The 17,445-nt window shown below is 43.4% G+C and overlaps 1 protein-coding gene and 2 pseudogenes across 1 annotated transcript; 1 reads left to right on the top strand and 2 right to left on the bottom strand.

The window, feature by feature from the left end:
• Positions 1 to 1,091: 1,091 nt before the first annotated feature.
• On the bottom strand, positions 1,092 to 2,568 carry LOC146200851 (uncharacterized; annotated as a pseudogene).
• A 2,816-nt stretch (positions 2,569 to 5,384) lies between these two features.
• On the bottom strand, positions 5,385 to 7,551 carry LOC146200852 (uncharacterized; annotated as a pseudogene).
• A 312-nt stretch (positions 7,552 to 7,863) lies between these two features.
• On the top strand, positions 7,864 to 16,902 carry LOC146200853 (uncharacterized). The gene is made up of 8 exons (XM_084592450.1): positions 7,864 to 8,057; positions 8,553 to 8,703; positions 9,818 to 9,975; positions 12,133 to 12,234; positions 12,924 to 13,073; positions 13,802 to 13,889; positions 14,167 to 14,325; positions 16,737 to 16,902. Exons 1-7 carry the CDS (start codon positions 7,864 to 7,866, stop codon positions 14,299 to 14,301), a joined length of 978 nt encoding a protein of 325 aa, XP_084448576.1. The 3' UTR covers positions 14,302 to 14,325; positions 16,737 to 16,902.
• Positions 16,903 to 17,445: the final 543 nt, after the last annotated feature.

Consider the following 17,445-nt stretch of genomic DNA (forward strand, 5'->3'; position numbering starts at 1 on the left):
GTTTGGCGGAGCAAACTGCAGCATAATAAGAGTCCTCAGCTGCGTGGTACCGCTCCCATGCTTCAGCACTTGAGTTCCGTTTTGCTGTACTATAAAGTCGTTTTTTTCTTCTTTCTAATCTTTTCAGATTGTGTGAGAACCACGGCTTCTGGCGGTTTGCGCGAAAGCTGATACAGGGAATAAATTTGTTTGTTAGTTCGTTTATCTTGTTTTTGAAAAGTGACTAGTTATCAGTAAGAGACCGGAGATGAAACGTGGATTGAAAACAGGGCAGAAAAGCTTCGTTGTTGATTGCTTGGTAGTTTCCTTTGTCGTACAGGCGGATGGTTTTCTTGAACGTTTGGCGGGATGCGGGCGAGAATTTGAACGTGGAATGAATAACTCTATGATCACTGATTTCACGCAAGTAAGTAATCGAGGATAAGCTTTCAGGGCTGTTGGTTAGTATTAAATCCAGGATGTTTGAAGATCCTTGGGTAACCCGAGTCGGTTCAAGCACCATTTGCCAGAAGTTGAAATTTAAGCAAACATCTACAAAGTTTTTTGCTTCAGAGTTACCAGCTGTTAATGGACCTACGTTTTGCCAATTTATACTCGGGAAGTTAAAGTCTCCAAAGAGAAGCAGTTGAGCATTGGAGTGTTTCGTAGTATTGGACCAGAACATCGTTTAGTTTAGGTGCAAAACCGGGATTGCTGTTAGGGGCCCTGTAGCACACGCCAAGCAGAACGGTTTGCGGTGGAGCGTTGCAATTTAACCATAATATTTCCAGATCTGAAGTAATGTTAACAACGGAACATGCTATTTGGTTGTTAATGGCAATAAGCACACCTCCTCCACGTGTGCCTTGACGATCTTTACGGTACACAGTAAAATTGGGTAAGTCATCTAAAACTTCATTATCACTGATGTCGCTTGTTAGCCATGTTTCCGTTAGGATTAATACGTTGCTGCCGGAAGATGAAAAGAGATTCGACAAGGCCTCGCGCTTTGGAAGGAAACTGCGAGCATTAGTGTAGATTATGGATAAGGAAAGGTTATCTCGAAGGTTAGTCCGCGGCTGCTTGCGCGCTTTCCGACGGCGAAAGGATTCCTATGTGATTTCTTTAGCTGATTGTGAACCTTGGTCGAAAATAAACCGTTTGGGTCCCATGTGTAGCGTTTTGTATCGGAGGGAAAATGGTCCAGACTTAGCTCTAGCAAAAGCCACAAGGTGCTTCCGTGCATTTCGAACGGGTCGAGAAAAATCTTCTCCAATACTAAAATCAGTGTCTTTAAGCTTAGGGCCTTTGGAGAGTATGATTCCTTTTGTTTTGAAAGATGGCAATTTCACTATTATTGGTCTTTGGCGGTCTGTGCTGTGGCGGCCAAGGCGGTGTGCGCGCTCTGTCTTTAGGCTCGATTACCAGATTGAGGCTGTCAAGGCAGTGCTGAGTGATAATTTTTTCTGATTGCTCGTAAGATTCTTTATCATTTGGGTCAGGAAGCCCATAGAACACTAAGTTATTTCTTCTCGAGCGGTTCTCGAGATCATCGAGATGTGTATCCAACTCAGAAAGCTGCAAAGTCATTCTATCTCTGTTGGATTGAAGGGTTTCTACTTCTGTTCGCAGGGTGTTAAGACATTCACATTTGGTTTCAAGATCAGCGATTCGATTGCTTAGAGCAGATATTGTGTTATCTGTTGCTACTAGTTGATTTTTGAGGTCATGTATTCCAGTGATAAGTTGTGATTGTCCGGCGGACAACTTTTGTAGTTCGCTCAAAACTGCATCAAGGCCACCTGGTCCCGGGTTGGTTTCTACATCACCCGACAGCACTAGTAAAGCGCGAATGACATCGACACATTCGGCGGCAAGACAAAAGCAACACTGCGGGCTCGGCAGCTGTACCAGGCAATAATTACTAGTTTTCTTAGTGAAAAGCGTATATGGACCACCAACCTGCATGGCGAACATAAGCGGATTAGCGGCCCGTGCGGAGGCACAGCCGCAGAGCCCACAGTGTGCCGAAGGTGGGTGTCGCTCCTTTATAGGTAAGCCGTACGGTGCTGTCGGTGACGATGGTGCTGCGGAGGTAGTTTCGTTGGTCCAGCGTTCCAGAGGTGGCGCTGCCGGGGGTTTCCAATTGTCGGTGGCGACTAGGTGTAGTGCACCAAGTTCGCTTTCTTGATGGGGCGTCCGGATGACTGCTGTGTAGCCAGATGTCCCTGCCGTCCAGGCTGGCAGAAGAACAAACGTGACGATTTGGACAATGACCTGCATGGCGAACATAAGCGGATTAGCGGCCCGTGCGGAGGCACAGCCGCAGAGCCCCAGGGTGCCGAAGGTGGGTGTCGCTCCTTTATAGGTAAGCCGTACGGTGCTGTCGGTGACGATGGTGCTGCGGAGGTAGTTTCGTTGGTCCAGCGTTCCAGAGGTGGCGCTGCCGGGGGTTTCCAATTGTCGGTGGCGACTAGGTGTAGTGCACCAAGTTCGCTTTCTTGATGGGGCGTCCGGATGACTGCTGTGTAGCCAGATGTCCCTGCCGTCCAGGCTGGCAGAAGAACAAACGTGACGATTTGGACAATGACCTGCATGACGAACATAAACGGATTAGCGGCCCGTGCGGAGGCACAGCCGCAGAGCCTAAAGCCCCTCAATAAACTAAAAGTAGCGCCAACATGTGAAGTTTGCCGCCCGCCTCCTCTCCTGCGCTCTCCTTCGTCGTTCGACCCTCTCATTGGTCGAGCGCCGTCACGTGCGCGCGCGCTTTTTTTTTTTTTTTTTTTTTTGCTGGGCGTGCAGCTTCCTCCTTTCCAGCGGGGCGGGCGGCGCGCGCGCGGCACATATCGCCGTGTGTTTTGCTGCCACGCGGACTGCTACTAAATCGTTCCCGCTGGCTATTTAATTATTTTTTTTCAAGCATGTTGCGCTCTTTGGCCGGCGGCTGATAGAAGCACGGTGGTGAAGGCGAGTTCAACCAACTCAGACATCGCGTACAAATGGTGTCGCGCACTGACAGTTGAAAACGGAACCGTTTCAGCGCAAAATATAAAAAAAAACTGCTACCACGCTTCTCAAGTTTCACGGTAGCTTACAATTCAGTTCAACCTGCAAAGAAACCACACAGACTGCAGCTTCCGCAGCCTAGTTAATTTTTTTTTCAAGTATGTTGCGCACTTTTGTCAATGGCTGACGGACTCAAGGAGGTGAAGGCGAGTTAAATCGACGCCAAAATCGTGTACGTATGGTGACACACCATGGCAGCTGAACACGGCACCGTCTCAACGCCAAATATAAAAAAAAATAACTGCTACCTCCCTCCCCAAGTTTACCGGTAGCTCACAAGTCAATCAAAGCTGCAAAGACTCCACACAGACTGCAGCTTCCGCCGCCTATAGTTAATTTGATCTGCAGCTGAAGTTGAAAACACATGGACGACAGCTGCTGCCACACTTCTCAAGTTTACCGGCAGCTCGCAATCCAGTCAACGCTACAAAGAACCCATACACAGACTGTTCCAAAATTGTTCCCCTCCGCCGCCTAGTTACAAATTTTATAAAGCATGCCGCTGACAGTGGCCAAATGTGACGAACTACGGACACACGGAGATGACGGCGAGTTGAACCAACGCCGAAATCGCGTATATGTGGTGTATGACACTCACAGCTGAAACTATTCTGGCGGGAAATCCCTGTCAGCATTCGGTAATTATGTTTCAGCAATGAGTAATATTTTAACCTGAACACATTGCGACAAAATGCAAGGCTCTGGTGAGACCCGGCGCACGGCCGCCTCGATCGGCGCGCGCGCGGCGCTGATCGAGACGGCTGTGAAGGGCGCCTGCTTCGGAGAGCGCGCGCTAGTCGCGCATCCCGTAGGTGGAGCCACGGTAGAAATGCGAGAGGAGGAGCGGCGCCGCCAGAGGAGGAGAGAGGAGATGGCGCTACTTTTAGTTTATTGAGGGGTTTTAGCAGAGCCCACAGTGTGCCGAAGGTGGGTGTCGCTCCTTTATAGGTAAGCCGTACGGTGCTGTCGGTGACGATGGTGCTGCGGAGGTAGTTTCGTTGGTCCAGCGTTCCAGAGGTGGCGCTGCCGGGGGTTTCCAATTGTCGGTGGCGACTAGGTGTAGTGCACCAAGTTCGCTTTCTTGATGGGGCGTCCGGATGACTGCTGTGTAGCCAGATGTCCCTGCCGTCCAGGCTGGCAGAAGAACAAACGTGACGATTTGGACAATGACCTGCATGGCGAACATAAGCGGATTAGCGGCCCGTGCGGAGGCACAGCCGCAGAGCCCACCTATTCATATATTGAGATATAGGTTGCAATTTCTGTTCTGTTAGTATAAAAAAGGAATTTTATATTTTGTTTTAGGACCTCGCATCCAAAGAGACTTCATATTTGCTGATAAAATTCATATTTTGTTTCGATCCTGCAGGAAAAGAGACACAAAGTAATATCTTTGGAAAACAATATTTATTCTTGCCAAAACCCAAAACAAAACGAGGAAACAAGGGCACTCAAAAACAACAAGAACACTTTGATCTTAGCTAAGTGCAGCCTACACACATTACATATGTTCACAACAAAATTACCGCAATGTGAATGAAGACACGTGTGGTAGTGCAATGCACGCTTATATAGAAAAAGGCATGTAGCAATCAATTGATTGTGTGAACAATTAATTACATAAAATCTGCACTGTCCGCAATCGTCGTAAAACACAATGCCAAGGTTCAGAAAAGGAAAGAGGGTCTTCAGAATCGTACAGAAATCATTAAAATGATAAGTGGCGTGGATTCAAAACAGTTCGCCCTCTGTGCTCTTTCATGTACACTACTTCGGTGTTCAATTCGGGCAACAATTTTAACACTTTTTCTTCCTGAGTAGCAGACACAACATAAACATGGAAGTGCTCATCAAAGCAAAGAGTTTCAAGCAGTCTGCCGAGGAATATCAAGACCTTGTTGACATAAAATAGGTCACTGAGTTGCAGAAATGTCGGCAGAGCATCATTTGGTACATCTTCTACAACAACACATCCCTTCTCGTACGTTCTTCCATCTATAAGAACTGTTCTTACTGCATAGCATGAGTGCTTTCAAGGTTTTGCTCAGAAAGTAATGCCTTGATTTTGTCAGGAAGATTCTCAAAATTGACAGGCACACATCCAGTTGTCTCTGGTGTAGTTCTGCCAGCCCCGACCGTTAAAGAAAAACACTGAAAATATTGATGTCTCACTGCCAGGCTGTAGGCCAGGTTCTTGGAATTGTGTATCCTGCGAGCAATGTCCTTGGAGTATTGATGTTTGGCTTCAAACCTCATAGCCCAAAGCTCGGTTAAAGGCCCAAACTTTTCAATGCAAGACGGATAATGAATCATGTAGTGCATCTTGCAAGGATACGTCACGTTTGGAAACAGGGCCTTGAAGTCAAGAAGAAAAAGTTAATCTTTCTCTGTAGAAAAGCAATGGACGAAGAAGAAATTTCCGGGCACATTATTATGTCCATTATTTCGCGAAGAAGCAAATAAAGCTGCCAAATTTCGTTGTTAGATGGCACGTTCTCACCAACGAAAAAGGTTAGGTGGTGGAAGAGGCAGAAAACTTCCGAGGCAGAACCTTTCATAGTAGCCTTCCCTTGCAGAAATTGTTTACCGATAGGTTCTGGCTTATTTCGCACATCTCTTGGGTCATACCTCCACTCAGTGATTAATTTATTCAGCTGGTTAAGGGTAAAGAAACCTTGTGAAATTAGAGCAGATATGATGTGTTTAGGTGCAAACGGTATGACACCCGCGTGCATATCGTGCATAACATCTGGGGGAAAATGTTGGGTTGGATCGAATCCCTGGCTTGTGAGAGCACGAGCTTGCTTTACTCCATACAGAGGTCCAGATGGCAAGCCAGCATTCAACATATTTACATGGTGCTGATGTCCTGCTAGTGTGCGAAGAGAAAAATCACTCTCGAGATACTTGTACGTGATTTCATGGTGAAGCGCCATGCAGAACCTACAAATTCTTCCATGGCTGAAGTTCTGCTGAAAGCCTCCAATCCTATGGTAGAAAGGTTGTCACCGGTGAAAACAAAGATGGACCCTCTCACAATATTTTCATTACCAATTAAGCCATCATCTTCCAATCTGCTAATATCTTCAAGCAATGGAGCAAGAACTGCCGTCATGCCATATGTTTTCACATGTTTGTCTTCAAGTAAAATAGCCAAGTGAATGTGTGACAAATTGGAGCGTAAGCGTTTGCTGAAATTAAGCAATGAGAAGTACATTGCCATCATCTTGTGTTTGCCTCGTTTGCTTCCCAGCGGGTTACAGACTTCAAATTCGTCACTGTACAGTTGCAAACAAGTCTTACTGTCGTCACCAGCAAAGAATGCGTGTTCACGAAAAGCCTTTCCATCAAACACAGAACACAAGCTGGTACTATGCTTCAGGTAATCATTGAAATCATCTGAAAAAACAGGACTTTCCAGAAGCGATTCGAGTACCGTGCACGAGGGTACATACTGCATGCAGTCAACTTTTCCATTTCTCCTTCCTAACACAACAGTACGGGGTTCAACAAGTGGTAGGTGCATTTTCCAGTGCATGAACCTGCCGTGTCGTGTCAAAAGCTCATCCGTTTGAGGGCTGTATAAGAGATGTGTAAAATTTGCGATCTGCTTTGTGGTAGAGTGCCCGTCTTCAATAACAGATTTAAGAAATGAAATCACATCACGAGCTATTTCATCCACGGTCGACTCTGGAAGTCTATTTCTTTCTTTCCATTTAAGCAGCAACATTTGCCAGCTGGTTCACATAGTCACTTGTCCCACTGCGCAACTCGTCCTGTTCTTTATGTTCAGGATGCGTTTCTTCAAAGTCTTCTGCTGGAGTACTTTGACTTTCGCCTGGTCCGACAGGAACTAGTTGTTTATCCACTGCTGCTGCATCTGTTTTGATCATATCGGCATGATTCCTGTAAACATGCCTCTTGTACGAAGTAAACACTCTAAAAGTATTCATGCAGCCATTTAGGCCACACACCCAGTTAGCCTCGTGTCCATGCACTAACCAAAGATGTCTGAAGAGACACCTGAACGAAAACCGCTGACAGCCGCACCTAGGACAGCGAAAAAAGCGGATGCCTGGCATCTGTAAAATAAACAAAAGCGACCATATTTTCATTAGTACGGCGAGAATGAATCTAAAGACGGGTGTCGCTCATTTAAAATCAGAATAATGTGCCCGTGTGAGTGACTACGACCTCCAAATGTCTTGCATCTAGATTATTTCCTTCATTAAACAACAGGTATTACACAAGAGCAACAGCAGCAAAACTGGGGACACAAACTCCGTCTTCAAAAATATCACGCGAGATCGGTATTACGACTCCCCTTGCGAATCCTTGTTCGTGCACATGCAATTTGTTACCAACCTGATCACTATATTCTCTAAATTTGTCGATCTATTACCTAACACTCATTAGGACACAGTTGTAAGCTACGCTGTTGTGCGATTAAAAACCAACTGTCGTATGTATAAATCACCGCTATACATTTAGTCCCACGAATTACTTGCGAGGGTCCACGCCGCCTTTTTCTAGAGCACCCCCTTCTCCCCGCCCCCATCAATCGCAATGGCCTCCTGTTAGTTCTCGCATGTCGCTCTAGCAACAATTTTAACGGCTGCGAAACAAATAGACGTTGCTGTAACGTACCTTGGCAGAAACTGCTTCACTGGAAAGTGGTGGTGGTGGTGGTGACTATGGTTTATTTTTGGGGAGGGGGTACTGGTCACGTCTTATGTTGGCCATCTATCGGTTGCATTTGTTCGGCAGTCGTGAACCTCCTCGATGCTTGACAGTAACAAAGCAACTCACACAGACATGAACGCCATATTGTCGCGATATTCCCCGTTGCCCGGTGGGCAACAGCACCAAAAGGAGAAAGGGCCAGTAGCAGCCCACACCACTCCTTCTCCGTCGAAGATCTCTCGCCCGGAGGGCAGCATCGAAGAAGGAAAGGAAAGGAGAGGCTTGTGCTGTCCCTTGCTGTACCCACTGCATGAGTGTGACCGGCTGTGTGTGTGCGTGTGTGCGCGCGCGCAGCACTGAGGAAGGAAGCGAAAGGAGAAGCCCGCGTTGTCCGAGCTGCATGATTGTGCGCGCGGGCGCGCTTGTGTTTGTGTGTATGTGCGTGCATGTTTGCTTCGCTTGGTCTGGCTGCAGAGAGCGCAAACCTTTCGCTTGAAACTGTTTCGTGTTGCTAGGCGTCTCGGATTTCGGTGTCCGGCAAACTCTTAGGAGTGGAACTCACAGAGGCCGACAGACCAGCGTCGACACGTCCGAAACATTGCTTTTTGTACTTTTAGCTTCGCACCGCTCTTCCAAAGCTACCGCTCGCTAGATCTGGAGAGCCTTGTACGTGGTTTTGTCACGTGTTCCCGGGGCTGCGTTTTTTGTGTAGTCTTTGTTTGAATCTGTGATCACATGACTTGATTCTTCGCGCCATTTCTTCGTGTGAAGGCTGGCGCGCTGGTGTTGACGGCGAAGCCACCGTGCTCTTTGTTATATAGTGCTTTGGATAGCTGTTTGGTCTCTGTACCGCATATCAATGCGAAGAGGACGTTCACTATCGCTCAAGGCTCGTTGGCTTGCTTGACGGAAGCAATCACGGCATGCCCCGTGTTGGGAGGGCTCGTCAATCCGTCGTCCGTGAAGTTTCAGGTAAGCGCATTTATAGTACTGCCTCGTTTTGTCAGATTTTGAGGGTAAAATTACGAATGCTTGTAGTTGTAGAAATTTTATAATTACCGCTCTGTGGATTTTATATTCAAATGTCACTGACGCAAGTGGGATACATAGTTGGTGGTGTTTGTTGACCACGTGCTGTTCACTCGAGCTCTGTTCAACGTATTTTGGAGACCTGGCAGGCAAGTTGCTCTATTCGACATGGTTTTTAGGTACGCAGGACGGGACAGGTAAGCGCATAGAAATAAAATTTGTGGCAACTTAGGCTAGCAATTGACCTTTTGTTTTCTCGGGCCGCTACGTGTCCGCGTGAAACTGACACAGCAGAAAAAAATGTTTTAACGGAGATTGTGAATCGGGGATAGATGACATGAGTTGCGTCGAGGGCTATCTCCGACTGTGAGCGCAGCCAAATTCGCACGGGCAGCGTACCACGTAGCGGCCACTGATCGTTGTAAAAGTCCGCTATGCCAGTTAGATTTTCTCCGGAAAAAAAAAAAAGAACAAACTTGACTCCTGACAAACCAAACAAAAGAACAAAAAGAACAAAAGATTTTCTCACAAAAGAACAAACCTGTCTCCGCGTTCTTGGTATATCATTATAGGTGGATGCAGCGACGGATTGTACCACTCTAGGCCTCTTTGCCATTAATTCTGAACTGCTCCCACTAGTGAAAGTCACTTTGCTACGTAAATGAGTTTTACTTTTGGTCTTAAACATTGTTTTTCCTCCATAAAACGAATGATGAGTGAGGGACTGACACGGCGTGACCGCCATTACCGCAGAACGCAGACTTCATTCAACCACCTCTCGGACCTTCGTGCGGGTGTAGCGCGGATATTGGTAGGAGACGCCGTCGCTACCACGTCGCATCATGTCTCCGCGAAGGAGATCGTATATTTTGTGGTGACATTTTGCTTGTTGGCCATTCTTGTGACTTCTGCATATCCATAATTTGCTCAAATTTCATGGGATGTTGAAGTTTTGCAGCTACAGAATATGAAAATACTTGTTTATAACAATTAATTTTTCCAGCATCATTTTGGTCATTCATAGTGTCCGTGTAATGTTTCTTGGAAATTTATGTAGATGCTGGATGTCCATTTCCAAGAGCACGTTGACTTGGCAGCAAAAGACGAAATTCCGGACATGGCTAAAATTACATTACAACCCACTGACGCCCAAGCCCCAAATGATTCGTGTGAACCTTCGTCTCTGGTGCGTATGCGCATGCCTTTGTGGAATTTGTAACACCACATAAAACGCATTCGATTTTCAATATTATTTGCTCACAAAGGGACATTTTCAACCAAGTATGTTGTAAACGATAATATTCAAGGCATAGTTAGAAATGAAATAGTAAGCAACACGTAGTAATAATTGCGATATACTCGGACGTATGCATTTTCATGAATCTGGGTCTCTTTTTCTTTTTCTGAGCTTATTACAAAACGCAAGAATCGCGATATGTGGAGCACTGCACTATCTATATCTTATATAATAGCTATCTATATTTATCTATATCTATAATCTATCTATAATCTGCACTATCCTTTACATAGGACAGGCTTCTAGATTTTGTTTGGCCAGCTATATTTTCAATGCAATTTGAAGCCCTTTGATTGCCTCAGCGATTTTTTCTAGTGGTCTAGTGCAGTTTTGACGCCATTGCGCTTTCCGTTTCGTTTGCTCTAACTTGGGCCGAAGATGAAAGGTGACTTTTTCAGTTAAATATGATTAATGTAGCTTTCATCTGAGAGACTTCTATATGTTCTTGGTTTTAATTGTAACAGTCCACCACCCAATTAGCAAAAATAATACAGATGGTTTAATTCAGTTAATCAAGGAATATCGCGCAGCAGCAGGTTGTTTTGACAGGATTGTTTCCTATGTCTCAATTATTAAACGTTATTTTGCTGTGTTAATCAGGCAGCCATGCTTCTAGACCACACATTGCATCTGCTTCACAGATACTATCTTAACGTAATGCTTTTGTTAGTGAAGGCTGGATACGAATCACAACTTGCCCCGCCGGGGTGGCGCAGTGGTTACGGCGCTCGAATACTGTTCCCAAGGACGCGGGATCGAATCCCGGCCTCGGCGGCCGCTTCTTGATGGCGGCGAAAACAAGGCGCCCGTGTGCTGTGCGATGTCAGTGCACGTTAAGGACCCCAGGTGATCGCAATTTCCGGAGTCCTCCACTATGGCATCTCTCATAGCCTAGCTGAGTTGCTTTCAGACGTTAAACACCACAAACCAAACCAACCAAACGAATCACAATTTGTACGAAAGCCTAAGCCTTGTTGCTGCACACGGTACATGTTGCAACTGTAAGCAGAAGCAAAAGAAAATGCACAGGCCTGCCACTGGCTCTGTAGCTGAGCCACCTCCACTGCCTCATGCGGACAGAAAGGAAAATAGAGAGGAAAGAACAAAAAAGAAAAGAGAATCGCGCCCCCTTGTGGAACACAACCACCGTTCTGTCGAACGCCATCAAAATTCACCAGCGTTCTACAATTAGTCAACATGAAACGAAAGGCGTAGTATCTGTCACTTCTTTCTGTGGAAAATCTCTCGGAAAGGTCAAAAAACAAATCAGCGAGAATGCGGATAGTAGTGCTGCAGCACTAATGCTAAATTTTATGTCTCAATGCCTATTATTTTATGTGGACCTCACTAATTGTAAAACCCCCAAGAAAATGAATCTCATGGCGGCCGCGTTTAGATGAGGCAAAACGCAGATGTAAGACGTCGGGACGTGTTAGTAGCCTTCCATGCGGCACTCCTTTCCCTATAACTCTCACCTGCTTCCCTATGATTCAAGCAAGTTCAGGTGTTCACTGAGAACAGATACTGCGCCCCTCCTTCCTAAAAACCAACTCTTAGTCCCTGTATGTTTTGGCCATCTATTATGACTAATTTGTTGATTTCTTAATTATATGTGATAGGTATCTTCTTAATATTTGATTATTTTTATTATGCACTGTTATGTAGGCAATTCAATAGAATATTCGGTGTTCGCAAGAAAATCTAATTCATCGTGCATCGACAATGAAAGTCAGGGGGCCAATCGCCAGCCTAATATTATCAAATGCATTGAAATTGTAGCTGCATCATAAAATATGCTTGGGGACAACACCTCTTCACTATCAGAGTGTTCTTGTTATTTAGAACCGTAATGCACTCATAATTTACTACTTTTAATTACTGAACTCTTGCATCTGTACCAAAGTAGAAATTGTATTAGTGTGTGGAGTACGCACAATTTATTTTCTTTTATAACTAATAGCCTCCATTACGACTGCCATGTGAACAGTCTTGAAACTCTCAAAGTAATTAGTACAAAGTTTGATGAGAAAAAATTTTTTCCTTTATTTTATATTTGTTTTCCATGGGGAATATAGGACAGCGCTTGAGACAGAGCATAATGTGCTTGATGACCCTGGCATTGGCGCTGAACCTAGAATTGGTGCTGAACCATCACAAGAGCCCGTGTCGTTTGATCTGTAAGTCTCTTTTCAGGCAGTGACTATCATTGTGCTCATTACATTACAGAGGTTCGTGTAATCATCATTACTCTTGGTAAACATTAAAACTGAATAACACAAAGATTGTTTCAGAGCAAATGTGCTTTGGTTGCATCTGTTGCGGACTCTGAAAACAGTAATGGAACTATTAGCATTTGTCAGAGTGCAGTTTAGCTATAGTTGATTTTTCAAGTAGTGGAAAAATGATCAGAGGTGGTAAGTTGAAGTATGGATATTCTACTCCAAAATAAAGTTGTCTTGTAACTTAGAGAATAGGTGAAAAGCTATATGTTAGGGTATAAAAATGCCAGTGCTGTAGTTAGAGCTGACTACAAATTTTGAGTCATGTTGCACATGTGAGCTCACAGGCAAGAGGGGTAAGAAATATTTCCGAAAACACATCCTCTTAACTAGCAAGGTACTGAGAGTGATGCGTTTCTGACTACTGTCACGTTTGGATATGCTTCAGGCTCTTCATGAATTCCAATGTTACGCCTGGCACATTTTAATTCGGTCGCATCTTTATATTCAGGGCTGCTAGGTAACTTCAGGGTGATTTTAAATCTGTTGCTGTCTTTCGCATCATTTCTGCTGACTCTTTAAAAGTGGATGCAATCCGACTTGTTTCACTGGCAACAATTATATGCGGGAAATCCTTTCATGTTTAGGTTACCAGTTCCAGATGAAGATGGAAAAGCATTTGAATTGCCAAGTTTTGGTGGACTTCATGATATAATCATGTCTGATGAGCCACTAACTTTGTCAGTGCAGCGAAAGATTGTGGATTTTCTGTTCCATGCCATGCTGAAGTACACAGTGTAAGTGTAATTAAACTAGTCATCACCTATTGCATTTGCAAGGGCTATACAGCTGTGTTATGTATGTAAAATATTACATTTTTCTCTCTTCCAGAACTCAGTCATAGTTGCACTTGTGTTTAAGCATGTAATACTAAGATGCTTTTGAGCATTTTGTTGCATCTCACTTTCAAAAATAACCTAAGTATGTTAAAAAATATATCAAGTTTTCAAATTATAAGGTAATTTATTGTGCATGCAGTAAAACTTCGTTATTTTGAGTGCTGTTCATATATATTCAGATAATTCAAACTTGGAGCATGATTCGTGCTGGCCCCAGTGTATGTAGTATATGGCATTGAACAGTTGTTAATTATCACAAAGGAACTAAAATGGGTAAGTTGTTGGTGGCATCTGATTACAAATCGAAAATTTGACTTGCACGTTTAAAACAATACATGTTACATAATGCCCACATAGGATCATATGGTAATGCTGAACACATCCGCTTTAAAGGTAAACTTGGCAAACTCTGCCACCAATATTTTAATTGCATGCAGTATGGCCATTGTGATAACTTTACATTATTTCTCGTAACTGGTGAAATAACTGCTAGCTAATTCAGTTCAGTTAGCCTGGCTATATTCCTGGGTTTATTTTGAACAAGGTTACAAATGTCTTAAGATTCTTAGCTAGCCAATTATATCAGCATTACAGAATTTATACAAATTATGTGGATTGTGGCACAGGGTACCCACAAGACAGTTTTACTCCAGAGTGACTCACCTTCTCCTACAGAAGTATCCACAACTGACTGACGTCGTGGGAACTGGATCAGTAAGAAAAATCCATTCCTTTCAGGCTTTTAAGAGTCTGGTGTGGCTCCTTTTTATTACCTGGTGGGCTTTTTCTGCATGAAACGTTTTCATTAGGATTTTAAAACCATTCATAGCTCTTGTGTATGGACATCGTTTCACAGTTGTCTATAATACTTTAACTAATATTTCATGCATTTTCAATGCTCTATTCCTGTAAAGCAGTTTTAATGTATGGCTATTTTTACGAGAGCGTCTACCAGTTATTGCTGCTTTTTCTTGCGGTCTGTTCCTTGCAGGATTCTTGGAAAATAGCATTGCGATATAAATTTAAAAATCAGAGACGATGGCTTTCAGAAGATGCTCGAGTAGTTGAGAACAAGAGAAAATTTGGTTCTCAAAGGAAGACGCAAGACATCGCTACAGCTGAGTAACAAAGGCACAAGAAGCCAAAGCTGGTGAGACGCCTGTTTCAACCCATATCTCTATTGCTAGAATATGAAATAATGGAATGATTTTTTCTTGCATTCTGGAAGTCTACAGACAATTACAGGACTGATATTACCCAGAATTGAATGTGCATGCCTGTTGAAATAGTTTAACCACTACGTGCATGCAGTTACTTATGCTCTAGTCATAAAGGTTTCAATCTGATCACATTTCCTGCTAAGCAGTAATATCTCAGTAATATGCGATTTGCAGATGACATTGCCTTCAGTAACTCAGGAGACCGACTGCAACTAATGATAAATGATCTAGACAGGAGAAGCAGAAAGGTAGGCCTAAGGATGATGAACAGAAGGGGAAAAAGACAGCAATTTAAAATGGGTTGCGAAGCATTAGAAGTGGTAGGCAAATATGTCTACTTAGGACAGGTAGTGACCACAGGTCTGGACCACGAAAGGGAAATAACTTGGAGAATAAAGTTAGAATGGAGCGCATTTGGAAATTATTCAAACATGACTAGAGGCTTACTAATATCACTCAAGAAGAATGTGTAACAGTTGCATCCTACCAGTACTGACCTATGGGGCTGAAACATGGAGGTTAATGAAAAGGGTTTTACGGCGCTCGACTACTGTTGCTCAGGACGCGGGATTAAATCCCGGCCTCGGCGGCCGCTTTTCGATGGAGACGAAAAGCAAGGCGCCCGTGTGCTGTGCGATGTCAGTGCACGTCAAAGAACCCCAGGTGGTCGAAATTTATGGAGCCCTCCACTACGGCGTCCCTCATAGCCTGAATCGCTCTGGGACGTTAAACCTCACAACCCAACCTAACCCGACTTAAGTTGAGAACAATGCAGAGGGCCATGGAACAGAAAATGGTGCGTGTAATGTTAAGAGATGGGAAGAGTGCAGATTGAATCAGGGAAATAACTCAGCTTACTGACATTTTAGCAGAAATTAGGAAGAAATGGGCATGGGCAGGAAGTGTAGTTTGAAGAGAGAATAACCGATGGTCTCTAAGAGCAACCAATTGGATTCCAAGGGAAGGTAAGCATAGTGGAGGGCGACAGAAAATTAGGTGGGCGGACGAGGTTAAGAAATTCGTAGGGGTCAAGTGGATGCAGCTAGCACAAGGCAGGTTTAATTGAAGGAAAATGGGAGAGGTTTGCCCTGCAGTTACTATAGTCTGGCTGATGATGATGATTCACGGTATATATGCTGCAGCCTTTTATTAGTCAAAGCGTTGTTTAAAAGCACTCTAAATTTATTGAATGGCTGCTGCAAAAAACCATGTTATATTTTGCAATTTCACAAGTTGAATAGTAAAGTGATGAAGCCAATGCAAAGATTGAAAACAGTCTTTAAGGTAAATTAGTTGGATCATATGAGGTAAGCAAAAAGCTTGCAAGAGAATGGTGGCAGCTGAGGAAAAAAAATGTGTTTATTGTACGATCCCTCAGGGAAATGTATCTTGAGGTGCGTGTAAGCTGGCGAGGTTTAAACTTCATTTTTGTACTCTAGTTATCAGATTTTGCTCTTAACTGTCAGCTTGCATGAAACCATTAATTTGAAGGATGTGATCAGAGTTGCCATTTTCTTTTATTTGCTAGAAGACAGATATATTGTTTAGCAGCCTGATTGGAATATTCCAGTATATAAATCATACAGTCACCTTGGGAGAAGATCAGATCAGCTTGGTAGCTCATGAGGAATGGCTTCTTAATGAGGCAAAAAAAGGAGATTCCTGATGAAGCTGCCATACGAGATAGAATGACTCTGACTGCGAACAGTAGGCTGAGCAGTATTGCAGGAATGAAGATTGAGGATGTGAAAAAGCTATACCCGCATATGATGCAGTCTGAGAGAGTAAGTGATTGGTGCTCTTTTTTACCTAATGTGAAGGCTACCGGAATACAATTTTGTTACTAAATTTTTCACCACATTTGCCACCTACTGATTGGGTTACGATGTTATAGGACTTTCAGTTAAGCAGAATTTACCTGACAAAAGCGAGACTGTTGCTTGCTCTCTAGTGTTTTATGCCCTTGATAAAGCTGCTAAAAAGGGACAAGAATTCTCAGATTTTATTTTTTCCTATTCAAAAACAACCTTTAATGATTGATTTCTTCCCACTGGTTACAAGTGTGTTTGCTTTTCTTAAAATGTTTTTAAACAACTTTTGATTCTCTTACTGTTATGCTCGCAAGGTGAAGAGCAGTAATATGTACATAAGCTACATTTTTACACAATTACCTTATTAAAATAGTCAATATCTGTTTTAGTAATGATGTAATGGTGGCATGATTCACCACGGAGGACAAAAAAGATTTTGGTATCCTAAAATATGGTTAATTCATATAAGTGATGTGGGGTAATGCACCTGAAAACAGTAATATGCATGAATTTTATTTTTTTTCCTGCAGTTCATAGAAGACTTCAAGCGGCTGTCAAGGTCAGATGTAGCTGATTATGTTTGCCGGGGCATTGATGCAATGGTTAGTCTTGGAAAGGAGAATGCCTACAAACGCAGCGAACCAATTAAGCAGCTGCTGCAGGAGACCTCAAAGATGGACCCTGTACGACGCAGGACACGGCGTAAGTACAGAGTAGAATCAAGTTAAAAATATGTGAAACCACTTGAACCTTGTTTTTCTACTTTGTTTTTGCTTCCTTCACTTTCAAATACGGGCTGAATAGAGGCTGAATAGGGCTGAATAGGCTTGACGCTTGTTCAGGTTTTAACTTTGATATTAAAGTTATTGCACTCAACAATGGCCAAAATTGTGGTGTGGCTGTTGTGACAAAAAAAGGTGCTTGCAAAAACATTTGCTCCCATAATTTTAGCTATATATACAATATATAAAAGAGCAAAATTTTAAACTTTCAAGATTTAGGAAATATTCACTTTAAATGTCTAAATGTTTATAAAATATAGAAATACTTTTTAACAAATTTTCATGCTATATTGTGGCATAAATGACGACCACTGAACTGACACTAGATATCAAGCCTTGCTAAAAACAACGTGGAATAGCATTTATTGTCCTTACAAAATAAGCAGTGATTCTTAAGAAGCCGGGTTTGCTTGGCTTGAAAAGAAAATCTGCCCCAACATAAGGTTTTCCTTAGTAG

The sequence above is a fragment of the Amblyomma maculatum genome, chromosome 2 (assembly GCF_055883805.1).
Source record: "Amblyomma maculatum isolate TAMU_Amacu chromosome 2, ASM5588380v1, whole genome shotgun sequence".
In the NCBI taxonomy this organism is placed as follows: Eukaryota; Metazoa; Arthropoda; class Arachnida; order Ixodida; family Ixodidae; genus Amblyomma; species Amblyomma maculatum.